The sequence below is a fragment of the Penicillium robsamsonii genome, assembly GCF_028829455.1.
Source record: "Penicillium robsamsonii strain IBT 29466 chromosome Unknown utg000001l_segment0_segment0, whole genome shotgun sequence".
Classification (NCBI taxonomy): Eukaryota; Fungi; Ascomycota; class Eurotiomycetes; order Eurotiales; family Aspergillaceae; genus Penicillium; species Penicillium robsamsonii.
Window position 1 is genome coordinate 238768 of NW_026643219.1, and position 17808 is coordinate 256575.

General features: G+C 49.2%; 9 protein-coding genes across 9 annotated transcripts; 5 read left to right on the forward strand and 4 right to left on the reverse strand.

Moving 5' to 3' along the window:
- Window positions 1-634: 634 nt before the first annotated feature.
- Window positions 635-3512, forward strand: N7447_000097 (glycoside hydrolase family 55 protein; the record flags this gene model as incomplete). The annotated part of the gene is made up of 2 exons (XM_057224373.1): window positions 635-866; window positions 922-3512. 2 exons carry the CDS (start codon window positions 635-637, stop codon window positions 3510-3512), a joined length of 2823 nt encoding a protein of 940 aa, XP_057088389.1.
- An 838-nt stretch (window positions 3513-4350) lies between these two features.
- Window positions 4351-4560, forward strand: N7447_000098 (Ribosomal protein L10e/L16; the record flags this gene model as incomplete). The annotated part of the gene is made up of 1 exon (XM_057224374.1): window positions 4351-4560. One exon carries the CDS (start codon window positions 4351-4353, stop codon window positions 4558-4560), a length of 210 nt encoding a protein of 69 aa, XP_057088390.1.
- Window positions 4561-6059: 1499 nt separating this feature from the next.
- On the reverse strand, window positions 6060-7512 carry N7447_000099 (cation diffusion facilitator family transporter; the record flags this gene model as incomplete). Its single annotated transcript, XM_057224375.1, has 2 exons — window positions 6060-6301; window positions 6366-7512. 2 exons carry the CDS (start codon window positions 7510-7512, stop codon window positions 6060-6062), a joined length of 1389 nt encoding a protein of 462 aa, XP_057088391.1.
- Window positions 7513-8444: 932 nt separating this feature from the next.
- On the reverse strand, window positions 8445-9290 carry N7447_000100 (type 1 glutamine amidotransferase; the record flags this gene model as incomplete). The annotated part of the gene is made up of 1 exon (XM_057224376.1): window positions 8445-9290. One exon carries the CDS (start codon window positions 9288-9290, stop codon window positions 8445-8447), a length of 846 nt encoding a protein of 281 aa, XP_057088392.1.
- Window positions 9291-10443: 1153 nt separating this feature from the next.
- N7447_000101 (thioesterase family protein) lies at window positions 10444-11325 on the forward strand (the record flags this gene model as incomplete). The annotated part of the gene is made up of 1 exon (XM_057224377.1): window positions 10444-11325. The coding sequence occupies one exon, from the start codon at window positions 10444-10446 to the stop codon at window positions 11323-11325; it is 882 nt and encodes a 293-aa protein (XP_057088393.1).
- Window positions 11326-12224: 899 nt separating this feature from the next.
- N7447_000102 (uncharacterized protein) lies at window positions 12225-12685 on the forward strand (the record flags this gene model as incomplete). The annotated part of the gene is made up of 2 exons (XM_057224378.1): window positions 12225-12437; window positions 12488-12685. Coding segments are annotated over 2 exons (411 nt in total), but the record flags the coding sequence as incomplete, so codon positions are not given.
- Window positions 12686-13079: 394 nt separating this feature from the next.
- On the forward strand, window positions 13080-13749 carry N7447_000103 (Cyclophilin-type peptidyl-prolyl cis-trans isomerase; the record flags this gene model as incomplete). The annotated part of the gene is made up of 4 exons (XM_057224379.1): window positions 13080-13128; window positions 13175-13347; window positions 13408-13539; window positions 13597-13749. 4 exons carry the CDS (start codon window positions 13080-13082, stop codon window positions 13747-13749), a joined length of 507 nt encoding a protein of 168 aa, XP_057088395.1.
- Window positions 13750-14017: 268 nt separating this feature from the next.
- On the reverse strand, window positions 14018-14806 carry N7447_000104 (Trans-aconitate 2-methyltransferase C-terminal; the record flags this gene model as incomplete). The annotated part of the gene is made up of 1 exon (XM_057224380.1): window positions 14018-14806. The coding sequence occupies one exon, from the start codon at window positions 14804-14806 to the stop codon at window positions 14018-14020; it is 789 nt and encodes a 262-aa protein (XP_057088396.1).
- A 410-nt stretch (window positions 14807-15216) lies between these two features.
- On the reverse strand, window positions 15217-16125 carry N7447_000105 (lytic polysaccharide monooxygenase; the record flags this gene model as incomplete). Its single annotated transcript, XM_057224381.1, has 1 exon — window positions 15217-16125. The coding sequence occupies one exon, from the start codon at window positions 16123-16125 to the stop codon at window positions 15217-15219; it is 909 nt and encodes a 302-aa protein (XP_057088397.1).
- Between the last annotated feature and the right edge of the window lie 1683 nt (window positions 16126-17808).

The window sequence follows — 17808 nt, forward strand, 5'->3', positions numbered from 1 at the left end:
CCCACCCAAGGGCCTAGTGATACGCGTTTGCAATGCTCCCTAACAGTATCCCAACTGACTGGAATGGATGATCCAGCATACCCTTTTTAAGGATGAAATTTATATAGCGCGTAGACCCGTACTCTGTTTCAACTGTGCTGTTTCTACACAGAATTGAAAGCCTATCGCCCAAGGCAAATTCGAAACATTGTCCGGCGCTAATTAGGGTCAATCTGCAACACCGATCTCCTTCAGCGTTTCAACTCCGGACTATCACGTTTCAAGCTTCAGGGTTGCCAGCTTCGGGTACCTAATTGGTGGGTTGGTGAACTGCAGGGCTGTAGTGTGCGTGGTTGGTTAAAGGGGAAGTGTGCAAACGCCTATTTCTTAATAGGTATGATTCCCATCTCTCAATTGTGTCTTATTTCCTATCCTTTTGTTTTCCTTTTCCTCTTCTCTTTGTTTCGACTATTGTTTTTTTCTTTCTTTGGGAAAGTGCATCTGAAGATTGACTCTTTAAATCTTCTCTGCATATCGCTGCTGGTCAAGCGCTGGACTCGATTTTTATTTCCATTTCTGCACTTGCTGAACTATCTTCATTCTTTAGTCCTTTTTGAGTTTGTACGCTGCTGGTTCAGTGTTATCCATTTTCATCATGGCCGTTCTACAGACTTCTATCGCGATCTTCGTCGCCCATATCATCCTTTTGCTCGGGTTGCCAGCGTCTTTGGTCGCAGCTGTACCAGTCACCAACGTGTTGGCGACAACCGAAAAGACATCTGCCTCGAGCTATTGGGTCGCCAACATTGAGCGTCAGGGTATCATCCCCTTCGCTAAGACGCCTGATTACAAGATCTTCCGAAATGTAAAGGACTATGGTGCCAAGGGTCAGCTATTCGTCCAAACTCGATACCCTCGGACAACTTGCTGACTATATCATAGGTGATGGCTCCACCGACGACACAGCCGCTATCAACAAGGCTATGTCTTCTGGAGGTCGCTGTGGCAAGGGCTGTGATTCCTCTACCACCACTCCTGCGATCGTCTACTTCCCACCTGGTACCTACGTTGTCTCCAAGCCCATCACCCAGTACTACTATACCCAGATTGTCGGTGATGCTGTCGAACTGCCCATCATCAAGGCCTCCCCCAAGTTCGCCGGTATGGCTGTGATTGACTCTGATCCCTACGAGGACAACGGCGACAATTGGTTCACTAACCAGAACAACTTCTTCCGCGCCATTCGTAACTTGGTCATTGACCTGAAGAGCATGCCCGCTGGCTCCGGTGCTGGTATCCACTGGCAGGTCGGCCAGGCCACGAGCTTGCAAAACATCCGCTTTGAGATGGTCAAGGGTGGTGGTCAAGCCAACAAGCAGCAGGGTATCTTCATGGACAACGGATCCGGGGGTTTCATGTCCGACTTGACTTTCAACGGCGGTAACTACGGCATGTTCCTCGGTAACCAACAGTTCACTACCCGTAACTTGGTGTTCAACGACTGCCAGACTGCCATCTACATGAACTGGAACTGGGCGTGGACTTTCAAGTCGGTCAAGATCAATAACTGCGAGGTTGGTCTGAATATGTCCACCTCGCCTTCCAATCAGACTGTTGGCTCTGTCTTGATGCTGGACAGCAAGCTCACCAACACCCCCACTGGTATCGTGACTGCATGGACGCAGAAGAGCATCCCCGTTGGCGGTGGTGATCTCATTTTGGATAACGTGGACTTCTCTGGCTCCAAGGTTGCTGTGGCTGGTATCAGTGGCAACACCATCCTGGCAGGTGGCTCTGTCGTCGACAACTGGGTCCAGGGTAACACTTACACCCCGTCGAAGACTATCAACAAGCGTGCCAGCGAGGCTCAGCCTGAGGTGGTCACCGTTGTCGAGACCGTTACGGAGACCGTTCAAGTCTGTGGTGCTTCCCACGGCCTTCCCAGCGCCAGCCTTGCGGGTGGCGATGTCCCTGCTCCTGCAAAGACTGCATCAGCTGGATCAGCTGCCGCTCCCTCGCCCGCTCCGGGTGCCGGTACCAGCAGCGATACCGATCGCTCCCCTAAGCCTTCTTCGCCCGCCCAGGTCCCCGATCCCACTCCCGCAGCTGCCCCTTCCAGTGAGGGCCCTGTCAATTCCGCCATCTCTGCTCATTCTTCGTCCTCTAGTGTGGTCTCTGCCCACCAACCTGCTGTACCGGTCACATCTACTGCTGCGTCTGCTCAGAGTACTGGCAGCGGCTCCGAAGTCAGTCAGGGCCCCGAGTCTGGTAGTGATAGCAGCACTGGCACTTGCGGCGCCGCGCACGCCGTTACCTCTGCCCGTACACAAAGCACTGTGAAGACTGCTTCCAAACCTGCTAGTCTGCTCAAGGGTGGCGCTATCTTCGAACGCTCCAAGCCTCTGTACGAGAAACTTGCAGCCTCCTCCTTTATCAGCGTTAAGTCGGCTGGCGCCAAGGGTGACGGAGTCACTGACGACACTGCGGCCATCCAAAAAATCTTCGACAGCTACAAGGATGGTCAGGTTATCTACTTTGATCACGGTGCCTATGTCATTACCTCCACCATCAAGGTTCCCAAGGATATCAAGATCACTGGTGAGATCTGGCCCATGCTCATGGCACATGGCCCCAAGTTCGCCAACCAAGATAAACCTGTTCCTGTCTTCCAAGTCGGCCAAAAGGGTGACACTGGCTCTGTCGAGATGAGCGACCTCATCATCACCACCAAGGGTCCCGCGGCTGGTGCTATCCTCATGGAGTGGAACGTTGCTGGTTCTTCCCAGGGTTCTGCTGGTATGTGGGATGTTCACTTCCGCATCGGCGGCGCCGCTGGTACTGAGCTGCAGAGTGACTCTTGCCCCAAGACCCCCAAGGAGAAGACCACCCCCAAGAAGGAGTGCATGGCCGCCTTCATGCTCCTGCATATCACCAAAAAGGGTAGCGCGTACCTCGAGAACACTTGGTTCTGGACCGCCGATCACGAGCTGGATCTCAAGGATCACAACCAGATCAATGTGTACACCGGCCGCGGTGTACTCATCGAGTCGCAAAACCCCGTCTGGCTGTGGGGTACCGCCTCGGAGCACCACCAGCTATACAACTACCAGGTTTCCAGTGCCAAGAACGTCTTCATGGGCCTGATCCAAACCGAGACTCCGTACTACCAGTCCAACCCTAACTCGCTGACTCCCTTCACCGCGCAAAAATCCTGGAACGACCCCGAATTTTCAGACTGCAAGACAAACTCCTGTCGCAAGGCCTGGGGTCTGCGTGTTCTCGAATCCTCCGACGTCTTCGTCTACGGTGCCGGTCTCTACAGCTTCTTTGAGAATTATGCCCAATCCTGCCTCAACTCTGAGGACTGCCAGCAGAACATGGTCGAGGTCGACTGTTCGGATGTCAAGCTGTACGGTCTCAGCACCAAGGCCGCTGTCAACATGGTTACCTCATCCAACGGCAAGGCTCTGGTCCCTGGAAAACCAAATAAGAGCAACTACTGCTCCACCATTGCGCTCTTTGAACAGTCTTAGATTCCTTTTCCTTTTCCTTTCCCCTGGAATGATTTCTATTATCACTGTTCTCGTTCTTTGATGTAAACAATACCATTACCTTTTTTTGTACTTTTCCCATCATTGTATGGGACTCAGTCTCCCCTTTCTCTTCCTACTTTCCTGTCCCTATGTTCGTCCTAGACACTTCGTCCTCGTGCGGGATTTGCATTTACACGGTCTTCTGCCTGATACCACCGGACTAGGTTTCAAGAATGAGATCATTAGTAGACTTTCTCTTCATTTTTGTGAACGATGTGACCATATACAATGCCATGGAATCGAGCTTCTTATTGTCTATCCAATGGTAGCCTATCTTGCATATCTTGGATTCTTTGGGTTAGGGAACCCGAAGCCATGTGGTTCTTGTATGCTTAAATTCCCGAGTCGATGCAACTCGAATTCGTTTATACACAAATGGCTACGACATGAGATGAGGCTCCAAGGCTTTCAAGGCGTTGAAAGTCAGTAGAGCGATGTCTAACGGAGCACTCCGCAGAGCGTGAACAAATAGGAAAAGAAGGGAAAGGGGGCCAAGAACGCGGTGACGGGACTAATAAGCACCGACTCCTTGGAGATTGGTGATTGTTATACTGTGATGCTATTCGCCAGATCTGATATTTTGGATTTGATTCAATCGAATCAACGTAAGCTGTGGCTGATTCACGAGAAGGGTTATCTCCAATCTTTTGAAGACCATTGCTGGCCCCAAAAGAGAAAAGAAGCCCGAAGAACTTGAGAAAGACCATCTTCACCTTGATCATGTTTCTGACTCCCTCCACAGAGAGGCAGACGCAACTGCATCACTAGAACCAGAGAAATGCCAGGAAGCCCCAATGACTTCCATTTCGAACTTCATGCGACCCCTGTGCAGCATCGAAGGTGCGCTGCACCAAAGAGCAGCACGGCTGTTCCCGCTGTGCTCAAAACGGCCGGAACTGCGTGTATGGACGATCGCGACGAAATGGTAAACCACCGTCCAACAAGACCACCGCCCATCCGCTCCACTCTTCGTCTCGAGTCCCGGTAGCTCCGCCGGCACCAACTCTCGCTCCACCATCCGGGCCCACAGGCCCGAATCATCATCAGCCCAACTACAACTACAGCTGTCCTTGGTACCGGTCTTCAATTGTCTCGGCCAAATTATTGACACAATGGGAAAGAAACACGACGAATACCTTGACTCCCAGCTTGAATCTCCGTCAATCACCACTGAACAGGTGTGTCAGGCTCTCGATCGTCGAGTACAGGCTGCTGAGGGTATAGGTGACAAGCATCTGTGTGAACAGTCGAATACATATTTACTACGGAAGTCGGGCGACTTGCAGCGTGTATTAACTGTGGTGTTTACGCAGGTGCCATTACTGGGATAGAATGTTCGTATGTCGATGTATCTGTACTTACAGCGCTAGATGAGGACATAAATGTCACCTCAAAACAATGACACACAATACAGATCCGATGCTCAGGAATGAAGTCTATCGTGTGATTTGCAGTGTAGACAGTAAACCGTAGGAAATATTGCTTTGGTTGTTGAGCTATAAAGGGATGTCTATGGTGAGTAGGATGAATAGTGGAAATGTTTACCGATTTACTAGGGAACTTGATACAGACTATGAATGTTTTGAATGAATCCTTTATTGTACTGGATAATGACTTGCTTGGTTTCACCATAAAGGCTACTTATCCTGAACACCACGTAAAGGTGCAAGTTTTGCTCAGGTGTTACACACAGGCCCCGTGCAACTGGGGTATGGGCAGAATGGGGGCAAGGGGACTACAATGGCGTGGGGGCTACGAAACTCCCGATGGTCGATGGAGAACCCAAGAAAGTACGGTCAGTATCCACAGAGGCTGTAGGGGGACTGTGTCCCGGCCACAACATGCTTCGTGCCTTTAGACAGGGCCGAAGCCCCATCTAGTGTCAGCCTAACCTGTGCCGCAGCAAAGATCCATGTGGGGAGTTGAGGAGGGAAAAGAAAGAAGAGAGAAAGTGGGAAGGGGCAGGTATTTATATTTTGGTAGCTGCAGGTAATAGGGGACACTGGAGTGGATGACGAGTTTTGATCTATAGGGAAGACACCCGGTATCCAAAAGGGAAGGAACCCGGTGGATTGGGAAGGCACCCGGTGCTTGAAAGGGAAGGCACGTCCTAGTTGAGCATTACAGAGTTTACAACGGGAAACCCAAAGCACCCCATGCAGACTCATATGTCTATTGTTGATAGCAGGCCAGTATGCATTTCTAGCCCGAATATAAGACTCGACAACTTCGAGGAAGTTAGTCACTTGGCGGTCGTATGGCTCAGGCAGTCAAACTCGACATTGGCCGCCAGCTACTTACTCTACCTAGAGACTACAAGAGTAAAATGGCAACAGAAAATACAATAAAAAAAGACATGATATTTCAAGTTATGTATGTGATTTTCAATAGAATATCACTTGAGAAAATTGAAGCAATAAGTCGGCTTCAAGTTAACGCTATCCAAAATAAAACAAACCGGTCCAATTCATGTGTCAAGCAAACTCCCTACAGCTCCTTCTTCAGGGAATGCTCAGGCTTGTGAGTAGTCTCGTAGTCAACATGCACATAAGCACGCTCAACATCGGGCAGCGACTCGAGCTTAATCTGGAGCTCCTCGGCAACATCGTGAGTGGCACGCAGAGAAGCCTCCGCATCCATGACGACATCCACCTCGACCAACAGGCGAGGACCAGAGGTGTATGCACGGACGGTGTCGATGGCAGTGATGACAGGAGAGTGGGTCATCGCTGATAGGAATGTTAGTGAATGCTGTGACCAAGAGCCCAGAAGAACCGAAGGGAATGAACATACAGATATACGTGATGAGCTGCTGCATCTTAGTGTCGGCAGTAACGCCGACGAGCAACTGGAACTCGCCATAGGCGGAATGCAGCCACAGCACACTGACCAGCACGGACAGAATAATAGCACCCATGGGATCGATCCACCAACGCAGTTTACTACCACCGACAGAGGTCAGAATACCGAACCCATTGATGAACAGATCGTTGCGGTGATCCTCCCACAGAATGCGGATCTGTGAGACCTGGTTGCGCAGGGCCCAGCAGTACAGGAAAAGGCCAAACTTGGTGGCAAAGGCGACGGCGACGGCAATAACGGATGGGAGGTGGAAAGACTGGGTATCTTCCTCGGAGCCCACTGTCAATTCGCGAATAGAGAAGGCGATGATGATGAAAGAGACGGCGGTCATAAGGAAGCAGAAGCAGATATTGCCCGCGGTCTCAATGCGGGCCTTTCCAGCCGGGAACTTGCGCTGATCAACGCGGTTGACGGCCTTGTTACAGAGCAGGAGGGTCAGGTTGGACATGGGGTCAAAGACGGCGTCGGCCATTGTGGTGAACAAAGAGAGTGATCCGGAGGACACGGCACCGTACACCTGAATGACCGAAAGAATGATATTTGCGGCAAAACTACCGTACACAGCGATGCGGTACTTGAGACGGTTGTCGACGCTCAACTCGCGGGCGGCACGTCGGTGCTCCTCGACAGGCTTCAGCATGCGCTCGATGTTTTCATTTTGGGACTCGTAGAATCCCTGCAGCTTCTTGGTGACAAACGCCTGCTTTCCAATACGGGCAGTGTCTTTCACTATGGATCCCACTCTCCGGCTTTTGCTTGCAGTAGAATCCCGTTTCCGCGAGGTATTGGCTTTCATTTGCCGAATCTCATCCTCGGTCTTCAGCTTCGAGGCAAGCTGGAACGGATCGGTTTCGGGGGTATAACGTGGTGGGGGTTGACCTTCTTCATCGCTGGAACTGCCACTGCGGTGTTGCTGGACGGTGGTGAGTTCGTGTTCAAGTGCGGTCGTGGTACCTTCATTGATAGAAAGCGGAGTCATTCTGTCGGTCCGGTGTGACGGTGAGTTGCTATGACTATGATGCAAACTCTGGAAGGCATGAGGATGGTTGGAAAGACTGTGGCGCAGATGTTCCTCCATGATGAATGAGATGAAGAGTGAATGGGTTGAATTGGCTAGGATGAAAGAATTTCATGCAAGGAGAGAAATTAATTCCCCTGTGGCAGTGCACTACTTAATCTCTTATCAAGATGATCTTGCCCCACCTTAGCTCCTTGGCACATCCTTTGTGCATTTTGCATGTACATTCGAATATACATATATGTAGGTACCGGATGATTCCTGGTACTTAAGATCTGCTGTCTCAGTGTTCATCTCTTGGCGCATTTTGATCACTGCATATCAGCACATCCCTACCCTGACTTGCCCAGGTGATCATCATTGCATAACATGATCTGCACTAAAGGTCAGGACGCTGTGTAGTTATCAGCTACTTTCATTTTAACCTACCAAATAAGATATACGACTTCTCCAGCTTTTTGATATGGGGTCATTTCACGATACGATTAAAAAAAATATATTCCTAGACATACTAGTCAAAACCAGTGTCATCATTGCATAATCTTATAAAAGAGTTTCAAGGCATATCAATATTCAAGTCGGATTCCCCAGAGAGAAGAGGTCTTTCCTTGAATTCGTTCACCACCAAACAGTAAGCCGTCTCCCTGTGCTGGTTCACGAACAATGCAATTCCAGGCATCCTCGATAGATTGGCAGAGAGTCTGGAAACCAGGGGTGCAATCTATCGAGGATGTGATTTTCCCGGGTCGCTGTGAGAATGGGCCTGGCGATTTGGGGCTTGTCAGCTACTGACATGACAATTGAAGTTTAATGTACATAGCCAGTGTATTTGGGTATCTATTGTTAGCCTTCAAAATTTTACACTAATACTGAAATTACGAGGATGAGTGAACATGGCGCTATTAACGACGTCTATATGTACATGAAAGAATAACAGGAACAGTAGGTCATGTGGCGGTATCAGAGGTGAAGGTACTGCAGTAGTCCCTCGCTCATTCGTCATGGTCATCTGAAAACACCCGCAGTACAGCCTTAGCAACTTCAACACCATCATGCTCTAGATGTGCCGTCTCAGCCGCCCGATCCGCATGCTCGAGGTCTTTGATCCCGCCGCTATCCACCCTAATCTGAATCTGGCGCTTCACCATATCCTCGTCAAAGGCCAGGTGCGCCTGCGTAGTAAATAGTCGGTTCCGGATATACAATCCCTGAACCGGTGTATGTTCACTACGGCCCCAGCAAGCAACCTCGGTGTTCGAGGGGAGCATATCAGGTCCCGCAGACGCGGAAGTAGGCGGTGCGACGACCTGATCCTGATGCATCTGGTGGAGATGAATGTGATTGTCGCGCGAACGGAAGAGACGCTGGCCAGTGGGCGTAAGCGTGATGCGACAGTGGCCGAGTTCCCAATCCTGCGAGGGCGCAGGCGCAACAGAGCCGCCGAGAAGGCGGGCAAGGAGCTGGTGACCGAAGCAAACCCCCACGAAGCGGAAGTTGGGGCGCTTGATCCACAGAGTTTTAAGGAGGTCTAGCAGCTGTAGGATCCATTCGTTGTTCGCGTGGGCGTCGTACACACTCCCCGTAATGAGGAGGCCGTCGAAGCGGTCGAACTCATTCACGGTTGGCATTCGGCCACCCTTTTCGGTCACCACGAACACTTGATCTGTCTCTACCTCTAGAGGTGGATGGTGGGCGCGCCCGGCTTTGGCGAAGTGAGTGTGTAATATCTGGCCGAAGGAGCCGCGGGCAGATACTGTGTCTGGGTGGGGTATGTCGGTCTCTAGGACCATGATGCGTACGGCGGGCGCCGATTCCGAAGGCTTGTAGGTCTGATCCATACTGTGTGGGTGTTGGTATGGTGGTAGAAAATCTAGTGATTTGTCTTTTGGGGAGATGTCAGGTTAAATGTGACAGACTACATCCGAGCAACGTGGTTGCCTGGACCAATGCCAAGTAACTCGGTTCATGAAAACATGATGTAGCGACAATCTTCATATTTGACTCTTGGCCTCCGTCATGACTCTGTCCCGGATTGGGGGTTGGCGGGATATCGTCATATACCGGAAAAGTGGAGGGGGCGGGGCGGGCCTTTCTTGGCGTATGTGGCAGTTTCTAAGGCGCGCCAGGGGTACGGAGTATACCGGCATAAACTATCAAGTTACCTCACCTCAGTAACCTAGAAGGCTAGCGATACATATATTTATTCTTTCGATTTCGATTTCCTTTTCCTCATTACCCTTCAAACGTCTTTCTACTAGTTTTCTTCCAATTTTTTCGCGACCTCTTGATGTGGAAAAAGGACTTCGAATATCTTTGTGAAATGATGTGAATTTCCTAGCGTTGGTAGAGAGTAGAAAAAACATGTCATTGTGTGTGAAGTTTACTCAAACTTTGACTACTAGATCTCAATTGACATGAACTTGATGTCTTTCTCGTAGTCATTTAGATTCATGCTCCATTGCTACCTCAGAGCAGGAAGAAGATACAATGAATCCTGAATGCTTATCACTCTATTAATCGGCATGTAATTGTAATAAGGAAGAATAGCCAAATCAAGGGTGAGAGCAATGAATAAAATTTAGCTTCTCCTTCATTCCTCTTTGAAATCGTCGTTGGGTCGCATAGGCCGCTCAGCACTATTGGTAAAAAAAAGACCAAAAGTTTTCATACACTCCGCCTATATTCGTTTTGATCAACAGAATTATGTTTGGATGATATACCAGGATATGCCGATAAAAAGGCCGTGTTAACCGGACATATTCCGAAGTGGGTCTAATATAACAAAATTCAGCTCTCATATGCCACCGTAGGAGGCCGTTTGAGCCGAGGTACACTGTAACCTTGGGGATTTCTGTATAAGTTGGATATGTTCACCCTTACATCGCTTCAAATACTTTCATCCCAGTCAGAACCATGGCGACCACTTTAGCCGAACATGTATCGCAACAAAAAATTGATGATCATTATATTTCCACGCATCTTCCTCAAAAGATGGGTAATTTAGCACCCATCGCCTACGGAGGCTACGCCATCGCTCTTGCAATCCACGCTGCGTGTAAGACCGCCCCGGATGGATTTCACTTATATTCGGCATTTGGACATTACCTCCGAGCAGTAAATATTAAAGCCAAATTGATATGCACACCTGTTCAACTCCGCCAATCGAAGAGTTTCGTCACGTACCGCGTTGCCGTCGAACAGAATGACCCGTCCAGCGGCCGACAGCACCTATGCATGGAGCTCCTAGCCGACTTTCACAGGGATGAGCCGTCTCTGCTCACATTCTCGGATCAGCCCACTCGGAGCTATAGTCACTGGCGGGACTGTATGCCTTGGGACCGCCTTGTGGAAGATTGGCTTAAAGCTGGTAAAATAGCAGAGCCACAGTTCAAAACTTTCAACACTCTATTCGGACTCTCCCGAGACATCTACGAAGGCCGCCCGTGTCCGGAAGGAGTTGCCGCCCAAAATCTCATGGGGATGGCCAAGACCATCCAAACCAGTCAGGAGGCAATGCCTCCAACAGCAAGGTCATCAGCTGACTGGCTTCGAGTCAAAGACCCTCTGCAGACAGAAGGAGAGCAAGTGGCCGGCTTGGCGTTCATTCTGGATGGTTTTTTATCATTTTTGCCGTTGACACACAATCACCTGTCTTTTGAGGACGCCAGTGCGTGTTCGAGCTTGGACTTTGCTCTGCGTATCTTCACACCGCCCAAAATGGATGAGTGGAACTTGAGGGAGGTAATCAATCACCGTGCTGGCCATGGCCGCACATATAGCGAGAGTAAAATGTGGGATGAGGCAGGGAATTTAGTGGCATCGATGACACAACAGTCAATTTTGCGAGTTCCGGCCAAAGCAGCAAACTTGTAAAGTTGACCATTGTTCATTCAGATTTCCTCTTTGCTCTATGTAATATAAAGTGTTGTAAGAGAACCTTACATCATTGTATGTTAGAATACCTTGCTTCATCCATAATCCCATTTGTTCTTCTTTCGGGTGTCAAATAGCCTACCCAGGTGGTGTTCAAGCTTAGCTTGATCCATCATTACTCATGATCAGTAATTAAAATGCAATTACGCTTATCATAGGATGAACCGAATGATTTCTAATATTTCGCTTTCGGCTCCCCGGCGACCATCACCTAGGTAGCCCGGTTATCATGAAGCACTTCCCAGGCGCCCCCAGCGTCGCTACAGCGTCGCTACACCATCTGTTGCTACAGCCATGAAAGAAACACTACCCTCAGAGCTATACGCCGCAGGCTTGGTGAAAGCGAGATACAGTGGGAAATTATAAGAGTACTCGGAGGCGACAGTTTCTCACCCGCCAGGAAAGTCCGGTACGTATAGGGACAATGTATACTTCAGGCACAGAGTAGGCGTATTTAGGATACCTGGATAATGTACTAGTATGTATGCCATTAGTACTGAATTCCATGCATCCTGGTTCACGTATAAGTAGATGTAGAACACCACCTTGTGATTATTTCTTTGTGATTATTTCTTAGTAAGAATAAGGTAATTTTCTACATTAGGGGAGGGCTGTAGGCTCAACGTTTGAATATTTACATAGTAAGTCGGTTGCTCCCTTATTTGTTTGTCGTGACAACAGAAATCGTCGGGGTGATGAGTCCCAACGCAACCCAAGTGCGTCCGCACCCGCCATGGATGGAAGCTGCTCCCTTTTGTCTCTCTTGTTTTCTTCTTTTCCCTCCGAATTTCAGACCATTGTTCCAAACCACTCCTGCTCCCAGAGTTCTCTTACACAGATCACCTAAGTTCATTAACATCAAAATGGCACCCACAACGCCAACCACCCCCAAGGCCAAGCCTGCCAAGCCTGCAAAGGGAGGGATCACGAAGCGGACTCCTACCAAGGCCTCCCCTGTCAAGGCGACCCCTAACAAGTCTGGCCCCGGCGCCCCTCTTGACAAGGACCTAATGTTCTTGTGGAACTGTGTCCGAATGTCCACCGGCATGAAGGTGAGTGTCTCTCCATACATGATTATGTCATATACTGACCGACTTCACAGATTGACTGGGCTGCCGTCTCCAAAAATGCGGGAAAGCCCATTGGTACCGTCCAAAAGCAGTACTGGCGACTTAATACCAGAATTGAGAAGTACATCGCCGCCACTAACCCCGCTGACGCTCCTGCGGATGCATCCGACGACATCAACGACGCCAATGAGAAGGGTGTCCAGACCGCTCAGTCGAACAAAACTGAGTAAATGAAAAGAGGATTTCAGTGGCAACACACGCGGAGGATGATAGACTCTAGATGAGAGTCTTGGTGGGCCACCTTTTCGGGATTCTTACTGCGGTCTGGTCCGTTTGTTCTTAATTTTCTCATTCTATGTTGCTCTGGTCTCAAGACTTCATTTCACTTCATTCCACATATGACTGTGACATCTGAGATTCCTTTCTCTTTTTTTTTTCAATGTAACCAGATTACAAACAATATTCCAAAGCAGTAGACCTCTGGAAGTCACGGGTACAGTGAGAACCCTAACCAATGAATACGTCCTTGGACCCCTTGTATGACCTCATTCCTGCATAAATCCAACCCCTCTCATTTATTACCCCGCCTCCTTGACTTTGCACTTCTTTACCATCTTCTTCATCATGGCCAACCCATATTTCGATATTGAATACACTTCGGCCGGCGGCCAGGGTAAGTTTGCTGTTTTGTCTCACTACAAGGCACTAACTCCATGCAGTGGAAAACTGGGGTCGCATCGAGTTCAAACTTTATGACGACGTCGTTCCCAAGACTGCGAGAAACTTCCGCACCCTCGCGACGGGTGAAATGGGCTTCGGCTATGCAGGCTCAGCATTCCACCGTGTGATTGCCAGGTTCATGGCCCAGGGTGGTGATTTTACTCGTGGGAATGTCAGTCACGGTCTCTTGACAGAACCTCCGAGCTCCGGCTAATCTCCACTCTCTCTTTAGGGAACGGGTGGCAAGTCGATCTACGGCGAGAAGTTTGCGGATGAGAACTTCCAGGTCAAGCACACCAAAGGCGGCCTACTATCCATGGCAAATGCTGGACCCAACACCAACGGTTCTCAGTTCTTCATTACCGTAAGTCGAAATTATGCTCAAAGGATAAATGAAAGACGTGTTTCCTGACTAGATTAGTTCACGGCAACCCCCCATTTGGATGGCGCTCACGTTGTCTTTGGAGAGGTTGTCTCCGGTCAGGATATTCTCCAGAAGATGGAGAGCAAGAGCTTGGATAGCTCTGGAAGGACTGACGGTACCATTAAGATTGCTTCTTCAGGAATCGTCTAAGCTATCATTGGGAAATGGTGCTGTTTTGTATCCAAGCAGCTTACTGAGTAGCAATGTAGATGTGAATTCGTTCATTTCCATAGATCCGTACATGTCACGTTTTTCTATCTCTAGATTTTCAGGCTAGATAGTACAAACACTAAAAGTCCCAGGGGAGATTCTGTTGCCGATATGTACTCCGTGACACGAAAAGACCTAGTAACAACATGGTACACCATATACACAAGTAGAGCTCCATCGAAGACAAAAAGACAACCCTTCAGCCAGATCATTTTACAGCAACCATAAACAACCGCGGATATTTCAACAAGACCCTCCCATCAACAGAAACAGGATAAGCAGACTGCAATCTTCTCAAGTAACCCTTCAAGAAAGCCTCCTTCTCATCACCCTCCAACAGATCCAAAAACGGCCTCAACCCCGTCCCCTTCACCCACTCAACAACAGCCTCATGACTCTCAAGCGAATGATAATAACTCGTCTCAAAAATCGAAACTTGACTACAAAACGGCTTAACCAGATCATAAAGTTCCTGCGGCGACTGGAACCCATCTCTCTGCACACCAGCGAGTTTCTCCGCCCACGGGCCGTCAGCAGCAGTCTCGCCCATAAGTACATGCGAAGGCTCGCTCAGATTATGCGGGACCTGGAGTGCAAAAACAGCGCCCTTTTGCTGTGGCTGCAGGAGTCGCTTAATGACCGCAATACGGTCATCGGCTTTCAGCCACTGGAACACCGCGTTTGAAAAAAAGAGATCGACTGGCTTGGCGGGGTCTGGCGTGTAAGTGTTTAGGTCTGTGATGTAAAAGTCCCGATCTGGCAGGACTTTCTTCGCGCGCTCGATCATGTCGGACGACGAGTCTAGACCTGTTATCGTTGCTGACGGGTATTGGTTTGCCAAGACTGTTGTTGAGTTGGCAGGGCCGCAACCTAGGTCGATTATTCTTTTGGGGGCCATTAGGGGCACGCGCGAGAGGAGATCGCGGGCGGGCTGAGTGCGTTCGTCTTCGAATTTGAGGTATTGACTTGCGCTCCAGTCTTTGCTTTGTTGGGACATTGTTGTGGTGAAGTGTCTGTAGACTGGTGGGACAGGGATTCTTAGGGGTTGGTTCAATAGTCTGGTCGCTGTGAAGTTTAGACGACAGTACATTGTTTGCGTAATTTGAAATACTAGAGATGTTGGTTGTGTAGGGAATACTTGTTTTTATATTAATATCTGATATTTAATGGAATGAATGGATGAAGTGGCGATATCGGATACTCGGTGATCTCTCCGATATCGCTATTAACAGCGTTGCATTGGAACCCAGGATGATGGAGAAAGCATGGTAAATCTGACATTTGATTGCCAGTATATCTAGCTACTATCTAATACAGGAGGTACAGGTAGGTCCAAAACTGAACACGATGTACTTCCGATATTACGTCGCCCACTTTTTAGTGGGTCATTCTTCGCGTCCTCCACATTTAGTTACCCGCCAAGTTGCCGAACATGGCCTGGATCCAGGCCAAGACATCTGCAGCGCTATCAGTGGGGAAAGGCATGGCAGCACCGGCAGCATCGGTGGCACTGGGGTTAGCTGCCGCGGTGGTAGCGACTGGCACCTCGGCAGGAGTAGTCGATTGACGGGCAGTGGTAGCAAAAGTAGTAGGCTGAGCAGCAACAGTGGTAGTGGGCTGAGCAGCGACAGTTGTGGCCGGACTAGTAGCAGTAGCAATAGTAGCAGCCTCCGTAGAGCTGTCGATCGACGGGGCCTTCGCCGACGGGGCCGGAGCCGAGACACCACTGGAGCCAGATCCACCGAGAGTGAAGTCGACACACGACTCGTATGTCTGGTCGATTGACTGTGCGTACCAGTACCACTGCAGCACACAGTCACCAGCGGTGACACACTGGTCTTCGAGATCATCAGGCATAGTGACGCTGAAGCTGGTCTCATCGGCTTTGACACCGGTGGCAACGGATGCATAGACAGGCCAAGAGATCAGGGGGGCACCGATAACGGTGTTGGAAGAAGTGTCGACGACAGAGACATTGGCGACACCGGTGTGCGGGGCGCGGATGTCGACGGTGAAGTCGACTTTCTGACCTGCCTTGTACGAGTAGACATTATCCTTGTTGTCGGCAAACTTGTAGCCCTTGCAAAGCCAGATATCACACGCGGCAGCTTCGTAGTCGCTCTGGCCAGAGGCAACTTGCAGCTCGCCTTGGATGTTGCCGTACTTGTCAGACCCTTGGTTGGACACAACTTGCTTGCCACAGGCGGTTTCCATTTCGGTACCGGGCTGTCGAGCTTTGGGGCTGGTGACAAAACCATGGCCATTAACCAAGGAGATCATGCTGGCGAAAGCCAGAGCGGGGGTGAAATGCTTCATGTTTGAGTTGGGATGTCGTGGAAGTGAATGTAAATAATCGGTAAACCGGACCGAGGAATGAATGTATACTTGAATGAAAGTCTGCACGGTCTCAAACCGGAGGAAATGAATGTGAATGCGAATGAAAATTCAAAAAAGACTGACCAGCATGCTCATTTGGTCCTGTGTCGCGCCAGAATGTCGCTGCTTATATAGTAGGTAGGCACATTCAAAAGAAACTCTAACTGAGCTGTATGCGTCATTAATCAACCACAAACACTAGATTCACACTTATCAGAGACATACCAAACAGCGCGTAAGGTCAAATGCACGTAGCACGCTGAAACACATCGGATATACCCAAGGGACAGCGCTCCCCCACCGGGAAGCGACTGGTGAGACTGGTCGTAAGTCTAGATCGGATCCTATCGGGGCAATATGGTCCTCGGATGCATATTGAACTAGGCCGGTGATCTGCTCTCCCGAGACAAGCCCGACGTTCCTGAGGCTAGGGTTGCCAAGCCTTGCTCCACGCGCCGAACAGGGATGCGCTGAGTTTCACGTTGATTGGGACCTGCCAAGGAGGGGCTGACAGGTAAGACATGACATTTGGGTACTTTGATTTGATTAAGAACGTGGAGATCGTAGAATAAACTTGACTTGGCAGTTGGATGTTTATCTCATTTCATTCCAGGGTTATCCTCGGTCCACTCGGTTTGAAAACCAAACTAAATTTTATGAAACTGACTAGGTGCGTCTTGATTCCACCTATCAAGGGGTTCGGGGTTCACAGTCAAGTCAAATAGGAAAATATTCTCTTAATACAACAATTTAAGATTTTATGATACTTCGTATAACAAAATCTGATATTGAAAGTATAAGAATGGAAGCGGATAAGGAAGCGGAGGTACAAGATCCTGAGTATACCCCCCAATTGGAGATAAATAAGAAGAGGGTAATGATATCTAGGAATGCTGATGATATTCCACTACCAGTGGGATGAATAGCACCTTATAGAAAAAGGTGTCGGCGTAGTGACACCGGTATACTACGAAGGCACTGATGCCTGAGGCTGGAAGGCCTTGGCAGATAGTGAAATTGTTACCTACCTGTATGCACCCAATATTGAATCAACTAATACCCGGATCAATTAGCTATTTATTGATGTTTATTATATGTAAATCAGTGATGTTGGTGGTATATTTGATGGGGTGCGGGTAAAATCCGACTATCGCAGAACTGAGGCTCAAAAGCATTTAAATTACTAGGTCTAATGAATGCCCATTCGATCTTCTATGGGGGTTTGTTTAATATAGAGGCAATTGTCGCTTGAAAACACATCCAAGGTGTCATTCGGCTCGGACCTAACCAGGGAAGTTGCCCAGGTAAGTTCGAACACCGTTTGTCCCATCCTTGACCTCAACCTCGACTCAAGGAAGGTAATACCGTTTTTGTTCTAAACAATCATGTACAGTCCGTACAGTAAGCAGCTCCCCATAACCTGGATCGCACACTAGAGGACACCATAGCTCGGAGAGCTATGAACGAAAAGCAACAGGAAATAATGCGTGAATCGCTTCGGTTGGTCTTCCCGCTTTGGGTGACCTTGAGAAGATCCCATATCTCTCAGCTTACATGAAAGAGGAAATTAGGTATGTGCCGCTTCCGTATTGAATACATAAAGCTGACTAGATGATTGAAGAT